At 33.3% G+C, this 24,207-nt stretch overlaps 3 protein-coding genes across 8 annotated transcripts in view; 1 reads left to right on the forward strand and 2 right to left on the reverse strand.

Annotated features, from left to right (window-relative positions):
• Positions 1 to 1,547: 1,547 nt before the first annotated feature.
• On the reverse strand, positions 1,548 to 6,651 carry LOC128168294 (double-strand break repair protein MRE11-like). Its single transcript, XM_052834509.1, has 8 exons — positions 6,583 to 6,651; positions 4,656 to 5,689; positions 4,380 to 4,476; positions 4,120 to 4,214; positions 3,770 to 3,858; positions 3,532 to 3,651; positions 2,882 to 3,312; positions 1,548 to 1,822 (listed from the first exon to the last, which is right to left on the reverse strand). Exons 2-8 carry the CDS (start codon positions 5,680 to 5,682, stop codon positions 1,657 to 1,659), a joined length of 2,025 nt encoding a protein of 674 aa, XP_052690469.1. The 5' UTR covers positions 5,683 to 5,689; positions 6,583 to 6,651; the 3' UTR covers positions 1,548 to 1,656.
• A 52-nt stretch (positions 6,652 to 6,703) lies between these two features.
• LOC128168295 (UPF0602 protein C4orf47 homolog) lies at positions 6,704 to 11,967 on the forward strand. 3 transcript variants are annotated; one of them, XM_052834511.1, is made up of 7 exons: positions 6,704 to 6,971; positions 7,464 to 7,683; positions 7,856 to 7,993; positions 8,176 to 8,251; positions 9,893 to 10,081; positions 10,282 to 10,457; positions 10,663 to 11,967. In XM_052834511.1, exons 1-7 carry the CDS (start codon positions 6,875 to 6,877, stop codon positions 10,706 to 10,708), a joined length of 942 nt encoding a protein of 313 aa, XP_052690471.1. In that variant the 5' UTR covers positions 6,704 to 6,874; the 3' UTR covers positions 10,709 to 11,967. The 3 variants fall into 3 exon arrangements, with proteins under 3 accessions (XP_052690471.1, XP_052690472.1, XP_052690470.1); XM_052834512.1 differs by lacking the exon at positions 8,176 to 8,251 and adding an exon at positions 8,542 to 8,617; XM_052834510.1 differs by lacking the exon at positions 8,176 to 8,251 and adding an exon at positions 9,258 to 9,333 and having other exon boundaries at positions 6,706 to 6,971.
• A 283-nt stretch (positions 11,968 to 12,250) lies between these two features.
• The window catches only part of LOC128168293 (ubiquitin carboxyl-terminal hydrolase 7-like), a 13,099-nt gene continuing 1,142 nt past the window's right edge, over positions 12,251 to 24,207 (reverse strand). For 2 of the 4 annotated variants that reach the window (XM_052834508.1, XM_052834505.1), the window contains exons 2-32: positions 24,096 to 24,197; positions 23,001 to 23,103; positions 22,769 to 22,861; positions 22,574 to 22,647; positions 21,849 to 21,913; positions 21,550 to 21,638; positions 21,027 to 21,135; positions 20,679 to 20,809; positions 20,326 to 20,380; positions 20,105 to 20,185; positions 19,910 to 20,000; positions 19,688 to 19,770; positions 19,322 to 19,431; positions 18,999 to 19,179; positions 18,739 to 18,883; positions 18,468 to 18,537; positions 18,165 to 18,360; positions 17,945 to 18,046; positions 17,544 to 17,643; positions 17,076 to 17,168; positions 16,568 to 16,635; positions 16,044 to 16,198; positions 15,709 to 15,876; positions 15,367 to 15,475; positions 15,140 to 15,217; positions 14,777 to 14,880; positions 13,994 to 14,165; positions 13,828 to 13,875; positions 13,631 to 13,702; positions 13,349 to 13,451; positions 12,251 to 13,214 (exon numbers count right to left, since the gene is read on the reverse strand). In XM_052834508.1, the coding sequence (XP_052690468.1) occupies positions 13,108 to 13,214; positions 13,349 to 13,451; positions 13,631 to 13,702; positions 13,828 to 13,875; positions 13,994 to 14,165; positions 14,777 to 14,880; positions 15,140 to 15,217; positions 15,367 to 15,475; positions 15,709 to 15,876; positions 16,044 to 16,198; positions 16,568 to 16,635; positions 17,076 to 17,168; positions 17,544 to 17,643; positions 17,945 to 18,046; positions 18,165 to 18,360; positions 18,468 to 18,537; positions 18,739 to 18,883; positions 18,999 to 19,179; positions 19,322 to 19,431; positions 19,688 to 19,770; positions 19,910 to 20,000; positions 20,105 to 20,185; positions 20,326 to 20,380; positions 20,679 to 20,809; positions 21,027 to 21,135; positions 21,550 to 21,638; positions 21,849 to 21,913; positions 22,574 to 22,647; positions 22,769 to 22,861; positions 23,001 to 23,103; positions 24,096 to 24,197 (3,257 nt within the window). In that variant the 3' untranslated portion in view covers positions 12,251 to 13,107. The remainder of the gene's footprint in view (positions 13,215 to 13,348; positions 13,452 to 13,630; positions 13,703 to 13,827; positions 13,876 to 13,993; positions 14,166 to 14,776; positions 14,881 to 15,139; positions 15,218 to 15,366; positions 15,476 to 15,708; positions 15,877 to 16,043; positions 16,199 to 16,567; positions 16,636 to 17,075; positions 17,169 to 17,543; positions 17,644 to 17,944; positions 18,047 to 18,164; positions 18,361 to 18,467; positions 18,538 to 18,738; positions 18,884 to 18,998; positions 19,180 to 19,321; positions 19,432 to 19,687; positions 19,771 to 19,909; positions 20,001 to 20,104; positions 20,186 to 20,325; positions 20,381 to 20,678; positions 20,810 to 21,026; positions 21,136 to 21,549; positions 21,639 to 21,848; positions 21,914 to 22,573; positions 22,648 to 22,768; positions 22,862 to 23,000; positions 23,104 to 24,095; positions 24,198 to 24,207) is intronic. The other 2 variants (XM_052834507.1, XM_052834506.1) reach the window with 2 other exon arrangements.

Consider the following 24,207-nt stretch of genomic DNA (forward strand, 5'->3'; position numbering starts at 1 on the left):
AAGCTGTGATGTAAATATTGGCATTTCTGGTGCAGTGGTTCTTGAGAAGATTTTTTAAGACATGCACCCTATTTTCATTGTTGTGCAATTATCTTTTTTTGTTTCCCGCCGCAACGCGGAGCGGGGACACAGAAATGCCGGGCATCCGTCCGTGTGTCACACTTTTTTGTAAGCGCTCTCATGCCTAAAAATTTTGACGGATTTTCATTAAATTTATACCAAATTTATACCACTATTACCTTGGTCAAATTCGAAAATCAGCATTGGTCGATACTTTTTGTTGGAGTTATGGGACTTTGACCACAATAAAGACTCTGTTTTATCCCAAAATTGACCTTGTAAGCGCTCTCATGCCTAAAAATTTTGACGGATTTTCATTAAATTTATACCAAATGTTTATACCACTATTATCTTGGTCAAGTTCGAAAATCAGCATTGGTCGATACTTTTTGTTGGAGTTATGGGACTTTGACCACAATAATGACTCCGTTTTATCCCAAAATTGACCTTGTAAGCGCTCTCATGCCTAAAAATTTTGACGGATTTTCAATAAATTTATACCAAATGTTTATACCACTAATACTTTGGTCAAGTTCGAAAATCAGCATTGGTCGATACTTATTGTTGGATTTATGGGACTTTGACCACAATAATGACTCCGTTTTATCCCAAAATTGACCTTGTAAGCGCTCTCATGCCTACAAATTTTGAGGATTTACATGAAATTTATACCAAATGTTTAAACCACTAATACCTTGGTCAAGTTCCTAAATCAGCCTTGGTTGATACTAGTATACTGCTTGACCGGCGGGGGACCCAGGAATTCTATTCTTGTTAAAAGGGTTTTGCCATTTATTTCGACAATTTAGAATCCCCTTTTCATAATGATGCATTGTATCAGTGGTTCTAGAAAAGTCAACAACAGGTGATCGAAAAGCTCGCTTGAACCTTTGGTACAAGTGAGCTAAAAAGCTTCAATTCTGCATGGCCAGAACTCTTGAAGAATTTACTGTACAGTCATCTACCAATGTGGAAAAAAGAGCAGGGGGGTGGGGGTTAGAATATAATTTTGACATTAAACTCATAAATAGGTATATAAATCCTTTCATTTTGTTACACCCAACTGCACACCAGAAACTTGCGACTGACATGTAGTATTCCTTTCGTGGTCTTCGATTTTGTGCATTTCTTGTTTTATATGCATTTTTTGTTTGTAAATGATGCATAAACCTGTATATTTGATGCTAGTATTCTCCTGTCTTAAAAAATTTTTGATATCATTGTGACCGTGTACCGGTAACTCAGCAATGCAAGATGTGCATCCACATGGACCTCTACAGCTAAAAACTTTGAACTGTAACGAGGTTTGCAGCTTATATGGGGGTTGTAGAGATAGCTACAATGAAAGAGTAATATGGCAGACCTTTTACCAGTAGTGTTCAGCTTTAAGCATGGTACATAGAATAATGTATATTGAGTGTATAAGCTGGTAACTATATCTAATGTATTTTTGCTGTATATTATTTATTGTTAATATAATGAAAAAATGAAATTTGATTTTTTTATTATAATTCATGAACAATAACAAATTACTATTTCATAACAAAGCTTCCATTAAAACAACAGGTGAATTGGTACATGTCATGTTACATGGATTTATCGTTTTCGCTTTGTTGGGAAAATATCTTCCTCAGAATCCGAGTCAAATGTAATGCCTCTCTTCTTCTTGGAGGAGGAGGCTTTGGACTTTTTGGAAATCTTTGGCAGGTCATCATCATCTGATATCATAATGCTATCCTCTTCCTCATCCGAACCAAAATTGCTATGGGATAAAAAATCAACATTCAAAAGAATTGTTTTTTTTTTCTTTTGCAAACATGTACATGATAACAGTAATGAACTACCATGCTTTGTAATTTGTTCTGAACTATAGTCTGTCTCAAGATATTTATGCTGCACATTTGGATGATTTTTTATAAAAATACACATACCAGTGAGAGAAGTGCAATATTGACATAAATGGAGGGGAAAATTTCCAAGATATTTTCATTGACACATTATCGTCACAGAATGAAAAAAAATTTCTTATGAAGATTTATAATGGGAAACGTTTACATCTTTTCTACATTCAGTTGCTCAGAATACCTTGCACAATTTTTTAACATTAATTTATCATCTGGATACCTTCATCTCTCTTGCAATGGAAAATCCCTGTAGACTTATTATTATCAGCAGAGTATTGAAATATGACAAGATTGAGGGGGCTTTTAAAGGGAAAATCTTGGGGTTTTTTTCCCCATTCTATTGAACATCGTTTGAACCAAGATGTATTCATAAATATTAAACAATATAGGAAAAATGTTTGGCAAAAATATCTTGGGACAGACTAAAGAATAGAAGTTTCAAAACATATATTGCCTTTTGTACATGTAGACAACAAAATAAATTAATCAGAGCAATATTTGACCTTAACCACAACTTAAAGTTTTAGTTCAAGGTCACAGCAAACACTTCACTTGAAGATACTCTGGTTGAAGTATAAATTAGATTAAACAATGGAGAAAGAAAGTACATGTTTGTGATCTTGACATTCTATTTACATATTTATACATGAATGACAAAGAGTTAAGGTTTTGACCTCTAAACTTTGTTTAAATTCACTGTTCACCTAGATAAGGTCAAAGAAAGCTAAAAATAAATGCTCCGGATATTATTTTACACTGTTTTTTACCTTGATTTAGAAAAATGATTTAAGATCATAGCATAAAAATTTGTTTGACATATCAAGTGTCATACCTAAACTGGTTTAAATCCATTGCAAAAGGCTAAAGTATGTACATGTTTACGTAATAACTGAGTAAAAACAATTATTTATTTTTACCTGGTGGTATTTTTACTGCTCTGTCTTGATCTAGATCTCTGAGACCCAAAGGCATCCATAATGGAACTGGTAGAAGTCTCGACCACGGCAGCCTTGCCTCTCCCTCCTCTGCCTCCTCTACTCCCCCGCCCCCCTCTGGAGCCCCTCCCTCTTGTAGTTTCCCCCGTTTTGCCTCCTCGACTTCCACGTCCTCTCCCCCTTCCTCTTGTTGTAGAACTCGTTGTTGGTACATCCGATTCATTACCCTCCGAGTCGCTGTTCCTACCGATTTCATCCTCATCATCCATGTCTTTGGGACGTTTAGTCTGGGCTCTCTTGATGGCTTCTTTTACCTCTGCTTCGTCCTCTTTTTTCTTTTTTCTCTCCTCCTTGTATCTGTTCACCTCGTCCACAATTAGGTCTTCACTAATGTTCCTTTGCTTGAGATGTGTCTGAAACATCAAACCCATAGAATGGTCATATTTATATGTACCTCTTTTTACCTACATGTATTTCAAATTTGATTGTTTGCTGTGACAAAATTGAAACATTCAGAAATCTAATTTTTCTTAAAATCAAAATTTCTCCAATATTGAAACAAAAATTCAGCAATCCTTTAGCTCAAAATGTTTAACCCAAGGTGAAATTAATTTAAAGGCTCTTAGAAGTACCTGAGTTTTTTCCAGCTGGTACTTGACAAGTTCCGAGATGGCCTCTTTTTCCTCCTTGTCCACATATTCCTGGACAGCATCCCCCATTCCTTTCTCTGTCAGCAATCTAAGCTGCCAGTTCTGTAAAGTGAAGCAAGAAGTATGGATAAGTTTGTTGTATTTATCCAAAGTGTAACATGGTTATAAAGAATTGATTTTCCAGAAGATACATTACTTACAGATGGATAAATCCTCTCACCTGATCTGCATTACTAAAGATATCCTTCACCATATCCTCCACTCTCGACGTGTCCAGATTATCTACCTTGACATCACCAATCACAGGATCTGAGGGAAAACAGTTTTCTTACCATATAAAACATTTTTCAAAGTTATACATGTACATGTGGGCAAACAAATTACAGCACATTGCTTCAGTACAGCAGATGAATAAGTACATAGTAATGTTACCAGTAGCCCAAATTTTTATGCATGACCTTGTACATAACATCTAACATTTTTTACAATACACTGAATTCAATTTATGTTACAATTGTAACTCCAAAATACAGAAGTTTTTTTCCTATTCATGAATAGAGATGTGCATACCTTTTTCATCTGTCTTCACTTTAGTTATCTTACGACGTGTGAAGTGAATCATGTCCTTTGGATTTGCAACCTTATCAACAAATTTTTGTCCAAACCTTTAAAACAAAGGAACATCAAGTACGTGTAAGTCATTTACCCAAGAAACTCTAAAAAAAAAGTTTAAACCAAAAGTAGAGAACACAAAATTCCCATAATATGATATCAGAAGAACAGATATACTATTAATATAATAATACCATTACAATTATATATATATTTACCTGTAACCACTAAATGGTTCAAACCCCCCTGTGTAATCAATGCGAAGTCTGACTAAAGGCTTGTCTGGTTGCCTTCTGTTGCCTGAATGTTCAAGAGCTGAAAGGAGAAAATTTAAACTTCTCAAAAGCAATGGTAAACTTATGTTACGTACAAGAAAAAAACATGACCTGATAAAACCTAGTACCCATGATCTTGTCTTAAATACAATATGTAGATAAGACATTTCATTTAATATCTATCAAAGCTATCATTCTCAATTAATAACTTCATCCTACCCGCTTTTTCTAAAATAGCTTCCACTTTCTCAAAGCAATAGGCTTCCACTTTACGATCAATGTCATGGTCTGCTGGATTCAGTTCCGTTTCACTGAGCACCACATCTTCCATGTAAAACTGTCTTACAGTGGTCAAAGGAATTTTAGTGATCTTGAAATTTTTGCCCTTGATCTGCAGCAGGCCAATGTGCTTCTTGACCGTTTCTCCCTCACTGAGTGAAGTTGCTACACTGCTACCGGGCTGGCTGACGTAAAAGTTCTGCGAACTGTTCCATTCCGGTTCGAGCCGACATTCATGTTCGTGTCCCCATATGACAAGGTCTAAGAAATCGTCTAGAAACTGCTCCGGAATATAGCTAGTGGTGGAGTGTTTGGCACGATTCTGGTGAATGACAAACACATTAAACCAATCCTCCTGGTTTTCTTTTGGTCTCAGCATTGTTACGTTTTTGTGAACAAAGAGACGATGCAGACGTTCGTCCCTCACTGATCCTAATCCATACAGAGCGAGTTTTGTGTTTCCTTTCTGCATTAGAAGAGGGGACATTTCGATTTTTTCTAAGCTTGTTGTTTTGCCAAAATAGTTCATCAAGCCTGCACTGTGGAGAAGATCCAACGAACACAAATTTCCTTGACCTGAAGGGTCGTCATGGTTTCCATGTATAGAAAACACAGGAATCGAAACATTCAGGTTAGTGTCTTCATAGTTTAAAGTTGGGAATTGACAATGTTTAAAATCAGCAGATTGGTCACTCAAGTATTCAAACAAAATTGGTTTGTCACCAAAACAGAACTTTCTGAGCAATGATATGCATCCATGCATGATTCTGCGAGGTGGTTTGTTCTCATGGAAGAGGTCTCCACCCAATAGAATAAAGTCAGCCTCATGTTTCTTGGCATTTTCCAGGATTTCTTCAAAAGTGACTAAAGAATCATTCCCTCTGATGACGTCTTTTTCACCATATCCAAGATGTATGTCTGTGGCAACAATGATCTTAAAAACATCTTCTGATGATTCTTCAGGCATTGTTACCCTGTAGATTTGAGCAAGTAGAAATTTATATGAATTAAAAGTGAAACAAACAGCACACTCTAAAGTTTCAATTTTTCAGTCCTTGATAACTTAGTACAGGGTTGTCTCTAAATATTGAAGTAGAAGGGAGAAATAAAAAAGGAGAAGGGGATCTGGAGGTCTAGCTTATAGCTTGATTGTGTTTAAAATGCAATAATAGCCGGGTAATTACATCACTTTAGGCGGGGAAATTCCCCGCCTCCCGGGTCTTAGAGACAACCCTGTTAGTAGTTAGTACAAATTAAAATAATTTGTGTTCAACATAAATTCAGGTTTTAAAAAAATTCAAATATGTTATTGGCAAAGTTTAAATGGTGTGACCTGAGTTTAGCTTCTAGTAATACATGTACTGCATCTCACTAATATGTTGAAAACAACTAGAAATGTTTTTTATCACAATTTTTACACTGAGCAGTTTAAGAAATAAAAGCCAAGGGTAGCAGAGTGGACCGGGAACCCTGGGTTTGCGAAGATGATTAACGAAAGACAATCTACATACCCTGAGAGTCTTCAATGAGTTTAATTCCTTGACTTGTTCAAAACAGTGATTTCAAAGATCAGTAAACATTAAGTGACAGTTCTCTTTTAACCAATATTCAAACTGCAAATTAAGGACTGTGTCATGCACCACTTTCCACTTGGAAAATAACAAATAGTCATGTACGATAATGCACACGTTAAAATTATCATTATAATATACAGCTAAAGAGAAAATTCGGGTTTTTGTACTGATTTCTCTTTTGATAATATTTGTCGATACATAAGCTTTTTAAAAATAATTGTCTGGTTGACTATATATGATTGAATATATATCTAATTACAGTTATATACACGGTTAAAACATTAATGTTTTACCTTATCAATTTGGCGCGGTTTTCTTTAATCAACTGCTATTCTAATGGACAACTCCCGATGCCTTCCGTAAGTTTACCGGATATCCTGTTAGCGCCACACAACGGCAATCTCCATAGCGATTATTCCAACAATAGGGGAACTGGAGCACCAAGATTCCCTTATCAATGTTTCCTACGTGAAATGGTTTATTGGAAACATTTGGACATTTATTAAGTGAATAGCATATAAAATTAAACTTACCGTTTTTTAATTAGGATTCAATTTTGAAAGGAATAGTTACAAACAGACCAAAATGGGGGAAAAGGGAGGACGCACGGATATGGACCGTGTTGGTTTATTTAGGGAGATGGGATACGTTACAATAAATGATAAATATAAGGAACGTGGAGGTAAGCAAACTGTCTACCACTGAGATGCACACCTGAACTTCAAATGTTCACACACACACATATATATATTCACCATTGGTCTCATATGCAAGGCAATTAATTTTTGCGGATTTATTGTTTTGTATACCAACACACCGCACCTGGTCTTATTTGATTGAAAAGCACACACAGTTTGTTTTATTGCACTATCAACACTATTAGTTTAACTTTTATCCATGCACAAAAAGTGTCTCATATAAGAATTGCCTGTAATTGATGATCAAAGTGCATATGTGCATTAGAAAGTACTTAGTAATCAATTGTAAATTTCATTTAAAGAAAGAATGAACAATCAATGTAAAGGTGAAATATGTTATGTTTGATTACTATAGGAAGACCTATTTAACAAACATGAAAATCTACAAATGATAACGATGCTAAGTTTATAAAATGATCAAACTTTACCCAAAACATTGATTGCTTTCAGAACAAAATCTGCTATTTTTATTCCAGTCAAATTCAATGAAGCAGCTGAAAAGGGTAAACAGATGTTAACAGAGGGCTCAAAAGATAGGTCTGCTTTGCAGGCTGGGTACTTTCAGAAGGGATATACTAGGGTGTTTGAAGGAGAATCCTATACAGACCCTATAAAAATACGTCGACAAAATCGGTTGAAAGAAATGCAAAAGAACATTGCAAAACCATTTTTACCAAGCAGTGGAGAGAAAAAACAGTAAGTTACAAGTCTATTTGAAAGCTCAATGCAAAGCCAATTCTTAAACATTAATTTATGCACCTGTTTGAAATATTGTATAATTTTATATGTAGCATCTTGGTTTAATTTATTCTTGATATGGTATATGTTTCTGGCACCATATTTAACTCACATTGCTTCTATTGTTCAGATCTGGTCTAGGAAATCATTATGGAACATTAGGTGGACCAATTGGTGCATTTAGTCCTGCATCAAGACCTGGCAAGGAATACAAATCTCCAGGCAAAAACTTCTCAACAAATCCAGGGAAAAGGGGAACAGGATTTGGGTAAGATTTTTCATTACTTTTTCATAACATGTTCCATTTAGTACATTATTAGATCTTTTATCATACATGATTAATATTAATCTGAGAATTTCAGATGCAGATGATTTTGAAAGGTTGATTGGAACGTATTAAGTTGTTAATTTTATGTAGAAAAAGAAGTTGATGTATTCATATGGTTTCAGGTATCTCGGAGTAACTTTAGGGAAATATCCCAATTACTTACATGACCCATTTGATCAGCATAAAGAAATTGCCAGGGTTTGTTCACTCTCTTCAAGCTGTATATTACAAATGCAGATGCTGATGTTTTTTGGGGTTTTTTCTGCACTAATGATCACATCAGCAATTTTTCCAAAATATGCTATACGCAAATCATTTCATCATATATACACTCTGGGGGGGGGGGGGGGGGGGGGTTTAGCTATAGGTATAGATTTTGTTACTATTGACTGTCACTATTGAACCCCAAGTTCCACGTCATTCGATCTTTAACTCTTATAAATATTTTTATTCATATGGACTGAATTATACATATTTTTCCTATATAGATATATGAATGTGACACTTGGCAAATATCCAAACTACTTGCCAGATCCTTATGAAAAACATAAAGATATTGCAAGGGTTTGTACTATACAAACATATACATGTGTATTGTGTATATATGTACTATCATGTATGTATATGTGTATGTAGATGTTGGATGATGGGTTTAGCTATTTAACATATTTCCTGGGGTTTAGCAGGTTTGCTAGATGTCCAAACATTGTCTTTACCAGCTAGTACTTAATTAAAACTAACTGAAAGAATTAGACAAGAAACTTGAAAATTCTTTTTAAAAATCATTTAAAAGTCATTTTAAATAACCAACATTTCTGTTTACTCCTCAAAATTCAATAATTAATCAAAATAAATCACAATGTAAAATAAAGTCATCAGATATAAAAAGGAAAATTTTTTTTTAATAAATAAAAAATTTCATTAATAAAATTCTTTTTTAACTTTCACTGATTAAAATTGCTGTCTCAAAATACAGTATTTATTGATATCATACATGAGATCTTACACCACTTTCAAGTTTTTATGAATTCCATCAGCAGTATTTCGGTGTGGCTTTTATTCTGTGTGATATGACAATATTGTTTGCAGTGTAATATGAGCATCAACACAATATGCTACAATGTGTCTTTTTCTGTTGTTCACTTGTTCAGTATTATGTGCCAGTCTTGCTTTATTCCATAACCCTGCAGTGTGTGTTTTCTAGCTATATGGGCATTACACTAGGAGATTATCCCAAGTATCAAACTGATGCATATGACAGAGCCAAGGAATTAACAAAGGTTGGATAAACTTATCACAATTTAGAATATAAGAAATGAATTATATGAAGTTTCAATCAGGTCAAATTTCCATACTTTATTTATGTCCATGAGAAATGTCATTGTACTTGAATACTGATAATTTTTTTGGCTTATCAAACAATGTATAATTCTATCAATTTCAAATTTGCTTTTGTATTTAAAAAGAAGATTTTTTTTTTCAAATTTCAAGAATCTACCAATCTTTAAAATGGTTCATGCCATATGTCCAGATGTTTTAGTTTTGGGTGATGGGAGCTATTTAATTCAAATTCATACATTTATTCCATTTTCTGTGATACATTTTATTTTGAGACATGTTATGATTATCACTGAAGTACTATTTGCTAAACAGTTTTATTGCCTGGATGTGGTTATATGAATATACATGTAAATTTGCACCCATAAAATTTATAAATTTTGAGGGAAAATATTTGCAAAAACTAACAAGATACATGTCTGAATTGTTCTTTTGAATAAAAAAAAAAGGAAAAAATCAAAACTTTGATAACTTATTATTTTTCCATTTGTAAAATTTTAGAAAGAATTACAACAACATAAGAGTTCCATAAAGGGAAGTGGTCCATTTAAACTAAATATGCATCCGAGAGCTTACTTTGATGGCAACCCATACACCTCTGACAAATTTGGTCGCAGAGGTGGGTCTGCAACTGTGCCAACTAAGAAAGATGATTCCAAACCTTTCAAACCAAGCTCCCCTGGAAAGATGGTAAGAACATTTATTCAATGTAAAAAAATTACCTGAATAAACAGTATTCTCTATCATTAATAAAATGTCCATCAGAAATTATTTACCAAAAAAATCAATTTATTTGGTGCCGCTTCCAGGATCCAAAAAAATGTATTAGCTTGCTACTTGAAAAAATATTTCTGATGCATGAACTTACTACTTGAAATAATTATTTTCAGCCTGCTGGTATGAAAGCTGGAACATTCGATCCTTATCCCTCACATTCTGCTGATCCGTACAAAGTCAAAGTTTCTCGCTCTGTCAATATTGTCAACAAAAGTGGGAAAACATTTATGCCTTCTCAGGGTCCGAAGAGTACACCAACTGTGTCTATTGTCAACCAAAATGTGCTCAAGTATGTATTACATGTACAAAACTAGAAAAAAACATTTTGGAAGTAAGAGATTATAATCATAGGGTTTTCATAGTTTAAAAAATGTAAATACACATACTTTTGATTCTCAAACAAATATTTTTCACACTATGAATAACTTAATGTTTTGTGGGATGAAAATGCACAATGCCACAAAATTTTAACCTTGCCTTATTTCTTTTTTCAGATCAATCAACATTCAGAATTACAGATCAGTTTCAGCGATTATATAAAGCCATAATCATCGTAGTATAGATATTTGGGATGCATGTCTAGAAACAATATAAACAACTTGTGGCACGATTCCTTTCTTTTTTTACCTCTTCCAATTTCCCAGTCAAACAATATCTCTGTATGTGAAGCACAGAGTTATGTATTAATTGAAAAGACATTTAATGTCATATTTTTATATTGTATATAAAATATTCATGTCTAGATTATTTATGCCTCTTGTGTGCAAAGACAAAACCTCATCTTCTATTGGTGTTTTTTTTTACTTCAATATTATCTCTCTCAGTGTATTATAACATTTTGTGTTAGGTTGAATTTTTTTTTAAAAAATGCATATCAGTCTAGCTGTTTTGTTGCAATGGCCAATACATTAATCATTATGTATTGGCAAAACTCATCAAGTTGAAGCTGTGATAAAGAGTTATATTGCCCATTATAGGTTATTATAAAACTAGATTTTTAAGTGTTCCTGTGAAATCTGTGTAAAATGTTTCTATGTTGACAAAACCATATTTATTTGCTTGGATTTAGCAAGTTATTCTTCTTCCTTGCAAATATAAATTTGTGTTACAATTTTTCTTTTGTTACGTTGCCTTAATAAAAACTTGAACATTATCCCTCAAAACTGGTGCTGTGATGGTGTTACAGTACTTAAATAAAGGTCTTTCCAAGGGTTTCCCTCAAAATTTGAATGGCTATATACATTTTGGTAACAAAAAATCATTTAGAAATTAATGGCTGTAGTGAAATACAAGATTTTCAAATTATTGACCAAGATTTCCCTACAATATTAAAGGTTTACAATATACAGTTGCAGAACATCAAAGTACATGTATAATTATGGATAAAGAAACCCTGGAAAAGCCATACAGTATTTGCCTTAAAAACTAAATGTGTTTGTTTACTACTATGATAATAACAGACTACATGTTTTTAAATATCATTACTCTTAAGATTTCTTTTTCAATATCAATTCCTACGTTTGCCCCTTAACCTTTTTATTTATCAATATTTTCAACCAAATTTAATTCTAGTTCTGTTTTTTTTTTATTTTTTGGTGAATGCAATATAAAATATTACAAACCATTACATTATTTGAAAAAAAAATTCTGTTTTATAAAAGTTCCCCATACAAGTAGATATACTATTATCATAAACAATAATTTGTCGCATTTTATGAAAATGAATTTGAAAGATGTGCTGCAAATGGTTGTATTTGTTAATTTTTCCACATGAAAAATAAAATTTATCTTTACGAATATTTTGTTTGTCTTTGCATTCCTTATTATAAAAAAATGTTTGGTATGTACATGAATCTGTGAAAATACTTTCATTGCAATTGCACATTAATTGCACAAATCTAACAAGAGATTTAAGTCTAGAGGTGAATCAGAAGATGTTAATACACCGTATGTAGGGAACAAGACCATAAACACATACCGGTGTATTTACAATTGTTTGTTAGGTTGAGATTAGAGACTTGGTCGACATCCAAAATTTCCCCCCTTTAAATGAATGAAATCATATTTTCATTTAAAACAAAATTACATTTTTTCATGGCTTTTATTAATTAATTTTTTTAGTTGTTGTCTTTACAAATAAAGTAACATTGCTTTTTTATGCCAATAGAAGTGGCATGTACATGTAAATAATACATAAAACATTACATCATGCATTTCATATACAACATTAAAAAGAAAGCATCATAACTCTCAGAATCTAGTGGATCACATATTCAAGGCAATTACTAACATATGCCTCACAAGTGGAACCCTATCCTAACTTTCACATCATTAGAATTGATCACAAGTTAAATAACTCTATACCGAATAATACATTTATAACATTCAGGGCAAAAAGCTGGCAATGAATATAAACTAAATTGGAATTGGGTTGAAAATTATCAGTTTGAACTGGAGAGGAATTACCTGCAAATGCAGGAAGAAAATCGAAAAATCTAATTTAGTGTCACCCGTAAATTTACACCAGCCACTATGAGAAAAAAAAAAATTAGAAAAAGAAATAAATAAATTAAAAAAATAAGTAATACAGAATGTCAAGTCAAAGTCTATCAGTCAATCAATGATCAACATAACTTAAAACATAACAGCACTTTGTCTCATTCTGAATCACACGCTTCACGTTAAGAAATAGGAGATCACACACTACATCAAAGACCATCCAAGAGCACAGATGATTGCACGAATATCAAATGTAAACAGTGTCCAACACAAAAACCAATAACAATGAATGGTCTTCAGAAAAGCTGCATATATGGGGGGATGTTGTACTCTTAGTAGCTACAGTATAACGACTAGACCCTTTCCTCTTATGTCATTGGTATATTTAGTTTAGCGATCCAAAGGACGGCAAATCTAAAGAAACAGGAATTCTTCCCTCCTCAGTTATGGATCTTTATTGCTTTTTCTAAATAATTGTACCTAGTCCTTTTGGGTGTTTTATTGACATGATCCAAACCAAGCCATGGCCGAGCCTGCATGTTTGCACCTGAAATAAGGAAATCACCGACTATCACATGCATAAAAACTTAACAGGTATTCCTTCAAGACAACTTTACAAACGTGAAACCAAAATAATAATCACTGAAAATGATTTGCATTGGTAGATCAGTCATTTTGTACCTTGAATAGCATGAGGCTTGAAGATGTCAAGATCAACTCGAATATTCTGATCCTCATCTGATATGTGTTCAACCCTTCCCATTACCACCACTGCAAACTTGTACTGTAAAAAAATGATTAGGTGTAAGTAAGGTTTTCATATTAAATGCCATTAATTATTCTATACATCTTAATGCTCAAACTGATGAAACAAAATGTAACAACAATAATACATCAATGTCAGCGAAATATACAGAATATTTAATCATTCCTTTCGTCTGTATGACTTGATAATAAACCAACCTTCTCAAATTCTTTGTCTGGTATATCTAGCTTCTTCTGAACTCTTTCTTTTACAGCAGAAAATGGCTCATTCTGTGGATAAGTTAAATAAAATGAATTTTATATTATTATCTAGCAACAAACTTTCATGACATTAATGACCATATAATGACATATGACTTTTCATATTAAATACCCTAATTACAAGATCATCATACCTGTTTAATCTTTAATAAGAATGGGACACCAAAAGTGGAAAACACCTCCTGTAAAGATAGTAAGGTAACACTGGATAAAAAAATCCTTAATTAAAAAATAATTTTAAAGCTTTAATAAATCTGTATTTAAAGCTGATTTTTTGTCAGGAACATAAAAATGTGTTACCTTCTGGAAATGAGCAACAGGTATAAGTGTCTCATTGGAACTTAAGTTCACTTCATCCAACGGTATTTCCTCTATCCTATAGCTTTTGGTTGATCCCTGGGAGCTCAAGAGATCTAGCAATGTCTCCTCGCGTTGTATGGAGTAGATTTTATAGCTGATCACCTCTAACAACCTGCAACACAATCATGGACATTGTTGTACGTTTTTTCTTCTAAATCATTAGACATGCACATATCAGCATTGTATGTACATGCATATGCGCTATATACTTAAAGAAAGCTATACATGAACATATGCATTAAAAACTTGTTATATATGAATATGGATAAAGCAGAAATTCCATGCAATTGCAATGGTACTGAAAACATTCTGTCCATTTAAATCATGAAGTTATTATAGACTTTTTAACCATTTTTTTTTATCCAAATACTGTAACTAAAATATAACAATGATGCACATTTCTTCAGTTTTTCATTATTGCTCCAATCTAAAAGGTTGGTTTTTGTAGTTTGTTGCCACTTTGACAGTCAATATAGATGCAACATGTAAATTGCTACACACATGCATATTTTTATAGATTTAATGAACAGATATGTATAAATGTACTGAATTATAAAATTAAGCATGGTTGACCCATAAGTCCCAAAGACCTCCCAATCGCCAAGTTTCTCTATACAGTACATTATTTTCCTTACAGAATATGCATGTCATCCTACTGACCTAGCATTATCCAATTATAAATATTAATTTAAAATGTCTACACACATCAACAAGAGTGTTTACCGAAGTTTGCCTGAGCCGTCCTCGGACAGAGTGACCTGCTTCTTGGCTTCTTCCAGCAGGTCAGATACTCTCCCATTCTTGTTGGGGTAAAGCACCAGTTCTTTCTACAAACAGAAAACAATCACAGGTTGAATTTCAAAGCCGGTGTTTTTACATTTTGACAAGCAGTCTAAAACTTATGTGGTTTATTTCTGTAGAATCATGATTCTTCATGTGAATATTTTGTGAATTTTGTAAAAACCTTTGACTTACTAATGTATAAACCAAAGATCTTAGTATCAAAGTTTTAATTCATGGCAGTATGAATACTTTTACATCTTACAGTGATGGTAACCTATAAATAACATTCTGAAAATTCCTTACCTCCTCTTTGAGTTTGCTGTTAACCCATGTGCACTTGAATTGCTTCTTGTTCTCCAACTCATTTATTCTTATATTCAACTAAAATGAAAATACAGAAAAAAATTCAAATTCACATTTCTTAATCATCTCTTAAAAAAGGTTGATAAATATTGACCAGTACTCATTGCCTTGACCTAAATATCACAAACAATTCCAATACAGGCAGGTGTGTTTAATAATTTACTTACCTGTTGATAATATAATTTCCTAGGTTGCTTCGGTTTTGAGTACAACAAGAGATCTTTTAGATTACCCTCAAAAGTACACCTAATTGCATTGCCTGGACCTTCTCGATAGCTACAAAGAGGAAGATTTACTGTGAGTTGCTAATCAGTTGTTTGCGTACAAAAAAAGGAAAAACAAATATTTGGCAGGGCTGACAATTTTAATTAGCTGTTAGCCCTGGATGTCCAGCTAGTTTCTGAAAAGTTTAATGCATGAGCTAATTGGTTAAACGTGTGTCTTAAAAAACTTTCAACATTGTCCAAGAGATTTCATAAACAACATTAGAACTAAAGTTGTTTCCTTACCTTTGTGGTTTAAAGAACTGGAGCAGATATGGATCGGTATGTAAATATTGGGCCACAGCATTGGCCATCTGATCGTAGTTCATCCTCATGGACAAGTCCAGAGAGAAACCAGGATCACTGGGATTTAGTTTATCACAGAATATCACCTCAACCCTGTAGTAGAGATCCCTGTAAGATAAAACACCACAAATTTAGTGTGCTGAAAGCCTGTACAAATTACCACAGATGGTAGACGTACATACAGTAATTGCTTATAGGATTTTAGTGAGCTGCAAACAATTCAAATTGAAACTGAAATAAGAAATTAGTGATTCTTTTGTCGAGGCCAGTCTTACTTAAAGTAATCCTTGGCAGTGGGCAGTTCATACTGGTGAACTTCAGGGTCATCCCTTTGAAAGACAATTATATCACCATCCATCAGCTCCTCCAGAGTCTTCTCCAAGGGCAGGTTGACGTCATCTATCAACTCCACCATGTTGGGCTTCACTTCCTACCAAAAACAAAAGGAAAGTCATCATTATCAGTTGTCTCTACTTTTAAATATCCTTTTCTATTGTCATCAAAATCAGTTGTCTCTACTTTTAACTGCAACCTATCTTTTCTCATAGCATTTTCTTTTCATATAAATCAAACAGCCTAGTATATGTTCAGGCTCCACCGTCACCAAAATTTTCGAATCCCTCAACTTATTCCTCAACTCAAATCCTTAAAAGAAAAGTGCATAAACCTGAGGTCAAACCTCAGATTTGAGGCTGAGTATTGACTTGAGGAAAGTTGGTGACGACGGAGCCTGTTACATAACCGATATTGCACTAGATGAAAAAATACAAGACGGTGCAAGATTTTATAATAACTTTACCTCGAAGAGTGTAAGAGGTGTGTTGATTGGGAAACCTGCCCGTCTACACAAATCTGGCATCAGTTCCGCTGTAAAATCAAGCCATTACTTCAAGTCTCAAATAAAAGCTACTCACAAATTTCTTCATATATATCGGTACACATTTACATGAATAAAAACATTAATAATATCTAACGATGCATAACATTCTACCTGCGAAATTTAGAAAAGGAATATCTTGTGAATGTGTCTAATGCTATTGATATTTGTCAATAAATATGTTCAATCAAATTCAATTTACTTATGAGATTCTGATCATTTTTGTTTTAATGGTGAAAATAGAACCATCACTATCTTTTGAATATTCACCAAGCGAGGAGAAAATATTTTGTTCTTAAATATCAAATCCTCATCTATCAGACAATTCTGAAATTAACTTTGCCTGCAAGCTCCTACACAGAGTACCAGTACAATGTACATGAATGAACTAAATGTAAAGCAGGTGATAGACGTATTATTCAATACTCACAAACTTTGGCCGAGATTGGCACATACATATGACCACAAAAGGAAATTGATGCTGTTTTGGGGTCGTACAATTTTACAAATATCAGGACATCATCTGAAATAAAAGAAACAAAAAAAGATACGGAGTTTGAAATGTGAACATCTCAAAGGATAATTTTCAACTCCAAGAAGCCTATTTTGTAAGAGTAATCAAATTTTATTTAAACTTCAAACAACATTTTTTAAACAAAATTGATTTTAAAAAAAGTATTTTCATGCCATATACACAAAATTTCTCAGATTGTAGGTCTTCACTTTTAATAGCTAGTGTTACCGGTAATTGTTAAAATTAAATAAAATTTGGTCAACATGTTTTAACTGGGTATTAATTTCATCCTATACTCTTTTGACAAACAAATTAACATAAGATCAATGAAATATACATGTATGCTACAAAGAATGCATAAATAGACAAGACCAGTGAACCTACTATCTTTATCAAACACAGGAAGCTCCTGTAGTCCACTCTCTGGACTCAGTGTCTCCACCCACACTGTCCATGGACTCTCACTGTCCGCTGTCTCCTGTACCTATAAATCAAGGGTAACAGACATTTACATGGCTTTGAAATGAACTAGAACTGGACAGACTGTAGACTGTTCCATCCATGATGTGGCTATTCTACAGGTTATCATGCTTAATCAAACATCGTATACACTTGATGAGCATCCAAATCTCCTAGAGTTTTACAACATTCCCTAACAGGGTTGTAAACAATTTAAACATAGTGTATTATGTCATCTGTATGAACTATGTACATGTACAATATTGAAAGTTAACAGAACATGTACAATATTGTAAAATCACATTAAAGATTTTGGGGATCCATACCGTTTTATGTCCATATGTATCCAAATCTAGAAATGTTGGTCTGACTGTTTGATTCTGGCGACTTTGGATTGGCCATACCCTCATCTGTTGCAGAGGGTACTTCTACAAATTTGGGGGGAAAAGGTTTGAATTTTGATAACTTAACTTCAAAAACTTGGGGAATCCCACAACATCTATATTATCAAAATAAATTTTTAAATTAATGGACACTAATACATACCATATTCTCAGCAATAATATCCAAGAATTCTGATATACTACACGACTTTTTCACTTTAAATGTCCGATAATTCACTCTATCTGGATCAAACAAATCATTTCCTTGATGTCCATAGAAATTGTCATTTGACACAACTTGTATTGTCATGTATAGATGAGCCTCTGTCCGCTCTTTTCTCTTCTGAGCTTCCAGCCTCCTAAAAAAATAAATGTACAGGTTTTATAATTACTATAAATTTTATTTCTTGGTGTACAGTTGTACATGTATATAGTAAATCTCATCTTTTTAATTGTATGTTCAGACCTTTCTTCAGCCAGTCTCTCTATTAAAGTCTGTGGAATGTCTGCTTCAGTTACTTCACACAAAACATCATCTACAAAAAGTATACAGAGTTTTTAACTCAACATATACAAATAAAACCTTTATTTGTACTACACGTATAAATTCTCTGTATCTTACTACAAATGATCACATCAAAGCATAAGAATTACAATTTTAATTCAATCAAGATACATACATGTATACATACAAAATTAACAAAAAAATTCCCACTGAATTTAATAAAGGAACTCACTTAAACAGCTTTCCCGTATGTACACCAACATGTAGGCATTTGTACAGTGCTTGACGGCCACTTCCTCATCATGTCCTCCAAAGTTGTTGTCTACCGCTTCTTGCTTCGTACACCTGGACACTACATCATCATCAAACTTACACCACTGAACAAAAGAGAAGGACGTTGAACCAAAGACTGGAGCAATCAAGACCATCGTTCAAAATTCACACGTTCAAATCTCAGTATAAAGGAAATAAGTAAAAAAGTTGTGTTCCTACATTTTGTCCTGTCTTTACCTTGCTGTCCCCTCTGGGAGCTATGTACACCACATAGTGACCCCCGTGGTTATCCCCGCTGTGGACCAGAACAGCGTGGAGGATATAGCTAGCGGGGGTCTTGTCCTTCTTTTCTTTGGGATTTAGAAATTTGTCCAAATTAAGACGTTCAGGAAACTCAAATCTGATATAAAACATATAGGTCTTACATTTAAGGTACATGTATTTGAGAGTTTACAGTATCAAAGGGCATAGTACCTAAATAGTATTAGAAAAAATTAAATGATTAATTTTTACATGGCTTGAACTGTCTAAACCACATCTACCTGTCATTGATTTTAACATAAGCATCAGCCATTGGATCATACATAAATCGAAGCAGATGAAGATGAAGTACAGGAGGGAAACTTAGGAAAGACACGCCCTTCTCAGCTTCCTAATTCATGGAGAAAAAAAAATAAATATGGTTTACATATATAAACAGAGAATCAGATAAATAATCTAGTCCATACATGCATTTATGCAACAATTGCCCATAATCAATTAATTGATCACATTTGATAAAAAAAAAAGAAAATATTTATAAGAACTTTTCAGCAGAACAATGATAGCTAACACTGTGATAAATCAATGGAATGAAAAGCATTGTTTAATGACAAAGCAGCCACCCTAAGTGTTCATGTAATTATTACCTGTAGGCCATGTTCACCTGCATCATACTTATTCTCTCCATCCAGCGACTCCACTTTGATGTAATCTTGAAATGATTCATATACTGAAAAAGGAAATACATAAAATCACCTGAACATTTTTTAAAAAGTTCTCAGTCAAAAATGTTATAGTTACTATAGTACAAAAAGCAGACTTTGATAAGCAACAATAAATACAAACACACACAAATATAGAACACCTACCATTCTTTTTGCCTTTTAAGTTTAGTTGAATATCATAGAAAGCCTCCTCTTTGCTTGAACAGTAGTCAATATGCTTACATCGAATATAAGACTGAAAATTAAAGGAAAAAAAATTTAAGAAGGAATACAAACAACTGTTAAAACTTGATATGGCTTCAAGATTTCAAGACACTATCATTTCCACAATTTCATTACCAAAGTTTTTCCTTCAAACAGCCTAGGAATCGTGTTCTCTACAACTGTAGCCTTCATTTTACTTTCCATGTTTTCTAGTAGCTACAATGGGAAACAGGCATATATCATAAATGTGCAAGTACAAAAAATAATGAGCTTTCATATCTTCTAGATGTAACAGAATAACAGGATAGTACATGTATATACCGGTAACTCGTCAACCTGTCATTGGTCATACTTACCACACGACAGAGCTCTTGGACATCATGCTGCATGAAAGTGTCTAAAGTCTCCCATCTGAATAATAATATTTAAACGTTGTTCAGTTATACACGTAGCTAATATGCAAGTTGAGTAGGTTGTAAAACATCATAATATTCACATTTACAGTGAAATTTCTGTTTAAACTTTCCTTGCTTTCAAAAATATTGCAATCAAATGGTTATGTATACATTATGTAATAAAAGAAGCATGAGTTCACATTTTTTTTTTATCTTCAATTACGATTTTTCAATGAAGAATACAATGATCATCTGTTAATTGGAACAAAAAATGGCTCTACAACTACATACACGTATATAAGGTAAGTTCTCACCCAAAGGATTTTGTTAGTTTCTTAGTTCCTACAGGTTTATCACTAAACTGGAGTTCATAGAACACCCTCTGTAGAGCCAGTGGCACACTCTTATCACTGTCATCGGACTCCGTGGGCATCAGGTATACTGCCTTTAAGGAGAATAAAACACTAATCTACAGAGACGCTGCAATACGTACACATGCTTTACATGTGCATTTCTGACAAATCCATGGGAAAGGAAAACTACACTGCACTGTGCTTAAACTTTCAAATAACATGAAAGAAAACGGCATGATGTCATTATATTTACTTATTTAAAAGTGTCAACATTCTACTCAATGTTAGACTATAGAAATGCATTCTTACCTTTCTTAATTTGTTGGTGAAAAACAGGGTTTGTAGAAGAGAGTTCATGTAGCATGTTGCTCCTTGATTTTTGAGTCCCACAAAGCCTGTGTGTTTCTTAGAGTCCCAGCTTTACAAAAGTTAACAGAAGTTATACATGTGTAGTTCTGAGGACTTTTATGATAAAAAATCTCTTTAAAAGTCTAAATTGTTTAGAGATATTTCGGTTCATTTTTGTTTTTTTGTGTGTTCCTAGACCCACAGGAATCAGGAATCACGACTAGCATATCACATAATGTTTTAAGTAGCATGTTTTTACTTTCATATTAATGCATGTATTTGAACCCATAAAATATGAAATCAAATTTCAAAAGACTAGCACAACTGAGCATAGTTATATGTAAATATTTTAATTTTTTTGGACTTGAGAAATATTTTAAGATAATAAAGCATTTTGCAGTATGTTACAATACAATGCAGCACATTTTCTCTTGCTTGAAGTTGAACTGTACACAAGTTTTATAAAACCTGTCTAATCTCTTACCTAACGCCATGAGGAGCATCAGCTTTAACATGCACCTCCAGTATTATCTTGTCATCAGCCACAAAACCTCGGTTGGGATCCAAAAGTTCCTGTTTCAGGAATAAATTCATTTGAATAATAAACAGAACTTTATACAGGAATTTTTTGCCAATGCTTTAAGAATTCATTGTTACCAAAACAAGAAATTCTTGAAATTGTTTTCGGCTTTCTTTTAGAAGTATTTGTACACTATGCTTCTGACTTGTAAGTACATGTATAGTCTTTTATTTCTAGCAAAACCATGCAGAGGAAATACTTACATTCCAGACAATGAAATTACTGTAGCCCCAGTCATTTTCTTTACTGTAGAACAGATGTTGTATTTCTGAAGCAGAAAAAAATTGTTTATCATTTAAAACAAAACACTATGTCCATCTAAACAACCATTCAATTAAAATTAAGTCTGTTGCAAACAGACAAACCAAAATAATACAAGTCCCAGTTCCCCAAAGACAAGAGCTTTTCCATAGTTCATTTTGATATCAATCTGTCCTTTCGTTGGACTATGAATGAGCAAAAAATCAATACAGGTTGAATTGCAAAATATTCTTTCCTTATTAGTTCCCTTCTTGACACATTTTGTTTACTGATAAAATGCTACTTTAAATCCTTATGAGACAATGTAATAATGAAGCTACATCATATTGGGATAATTTTTCAAAACATCTCTGCACCAATTAGTCAATGCCATGAACCATTATTTAGTTCTCCCTAAAGATTCACTTCTCCCCCTTGAAGTCTTGGTATAACTATTTTCCCCAACACATACATGTATTCGGATTCTAAATTCTATAGAATTCAACATATTGTACACCTCTATTTTTGAACAATCATCAAATTCTATGGAATTCAACATACTGTACACATCTATTTTTGAGCAATCATCAAACAGTTTTGGGACCCTTTTGACAGACAGTCTGACTAAAGTTATACATGAAATGAAATGGCAGTCTTCATTGTAATGGTTCATCTAATCTTAACTTACTCTTTGTGTGACTTTCAGCCTCATTTGTCTGATGAATCAACTTGAGTGTAGCTGATGCATTGCACGACCAGGATCTACAGACAGCAATAGACATATCCTTGTTAGTCAAAAGTCAAACACACAAATTGAAAGCTATCAGGATAAAGGTATATGCTTTTAAACTTTAAAGACCCCTCTTTCTACCCCTCTACTTACACAGAATCTGACTCAGCATTACACTGCAGGAAGAAGCCCATGGTTTTCTGGTTGTGTCTCTCACTGCCAGGTCTTGGTTGGCACATGATTTTCCTGATTTAAAAAAAAAAAAAACAATTGAGTTTTTGAAAATCACTGATAAGAGAATAAAGTAACACACTGTTTTTTGGAAAGGCTTTCTTTGATATACATGTATAATTTTTTTTTAAAAATGTGAGAATGGTACACATACCATGGAAGATTGCGAACCATACAAGGAGGACTGAGGGCCGTTTCTTTTAACTTGCTTATGTTTTCAACAGTATATCTAAATGTTGCCTCTGATCGACACTCATCTGTTCAAAGAAAAATATACATAATCAAGTATAAGTCATGTCTTTTTTTCTCTCTCATTTATTTGTATTGGACAAAGATATAGTCAAATTCACATTTTTATAACTATAAATACCCCCCCCCCCACTCCACAAAAAATGACAAAGATTATCCACTAGAATTATTAGTAATATAAATATAAATACAGAGAGCATGATAGGATATTTTGATAAATGCCACTGTTTACAGGGTTATTTTTGCCCCATGTAATATTCGCCCTTCTATATATGCAAACAGTCTCACCCCATCTTGAATTCGACCAGACCCAGTTGTGATTAAATAGATAATTTGAGAGATTGTTCTTCATCAAGTTCTAAATCTTATATGAGATTATAATGGAATCTAAAGGAACTAAAGCATCTGAAAGTACTTCCCCATACCACATTGATAAAGCTTAATTTTTTTCATAATGTTTTCTGCAAAAGTAATATTTTTTTTTTGAATAGAATAGCTCTTAACCTGCATTTGAACTCATAGTCTAACACGTTTCACAAACAGATAAAAAAAAATGTTTTGTGATTTATTACAGTATCTGTATGTAATTAAATAAGGACAGCATGTACATCTTGTCCGTTACGCAATATGGTAACTAATAAAACTTGTTCATTTTTAAGTAAAACTGCTGATAATTACAAAATATTCATTATTGGAGCGAAAGGAAATCAATGGCTCATTAAAAATCCAAAACCAAGCGTAGGTTTCCATTCATGCCAATTTACCTAGGGTGCTTTAATATTATGACAAGTAGATGTTTAATCTATGATAATCTAGTACTGGTAACTATACATTCCCTTTTGAAAATTATGAATAATAATAAAACATACCAAAAATGTTACAACTTGAGAGCAGTGAAAAAAAAACCAATAGTAGTGTGCGGTGAAAATCTAGTTGTATATATATGCTCAATAAGGAAGCATTATCCAATGCAAATTGCAGCAAGTACTTCATTTTTTACCTTCTTCCATCTCAGCATCTTCCTGATTTGTTGCTCCATTTCCTTGGATGTCACCATTCATCTGCATCATGTTGGCATCATCTCCGCCTTCCTTGTTCTCCTCTGTAACAAT

Source organism: Crassostrea angulata, chromosome 10, assembly GCF_025612915.1.
Source record: "Crassostrea angulata isolate pt1a10 chromosome 10, ASM2561291v2, whole genome shotgun sequence".
Lineage (NCBI taxonomy): Eukaryota > Metazoa > Mollusca > Bivalvia > Ostreida > Ostreidae > Magallana > Magallana angulata.

What these genes read in the sequence shown, in the direction of transcription:
- LOC128168295 (XM_052834511.1), top strand. Translation starts at nt 6,875, where the DNA reads ATGGGGGAAAAGGGAGGACGCACGGATATGGACCGTGTTGGTTTATTT. An exon ending in AGCAGTGGAGAGAAAAAACA is followed by an intron (nt 7,684 to 7,855) that starts GTAAGTTACAAG and finishes TCTATTGTTCAG; the next exon opens with ATCTGGTCTAGGAAATCATT. An exon ending in AAAAGGGGAACAGGATTTGG is followed by an intron (nt 7,994 to 8,175) that starts GTAAGATTTTTC and finishes ATATGGTTTCAG; the next exon opens with GTATCTCGGAGTAACTTTAG.
- LOC128168294 (XM_052834509.1), bottom strand. Translation starts at nt 5,682, where the DNA reads ATGCCTGAAGAATCATCAGAAGATGTTTTTAAGATCATTGTTGCCACA. An exon ending in AGCTATTTTAGAAAAAGCGG is followed by an intron (nt 4,477 to 4,655) that starts GTAGGATGAAGT and finishes TTCTCCTTTCAG; the next exon opens with CTCTTGAACATTCAGGCAAC. An exon ending in ACCAGCTGGAAAAAACTCAG is followed by an intron (nt 3,313 to 3,531) that starts GTACTTCTAAGA and finishes TTGATGTTTCAG; the next exon opens with ACACATCTCAAGCAAAGGAA.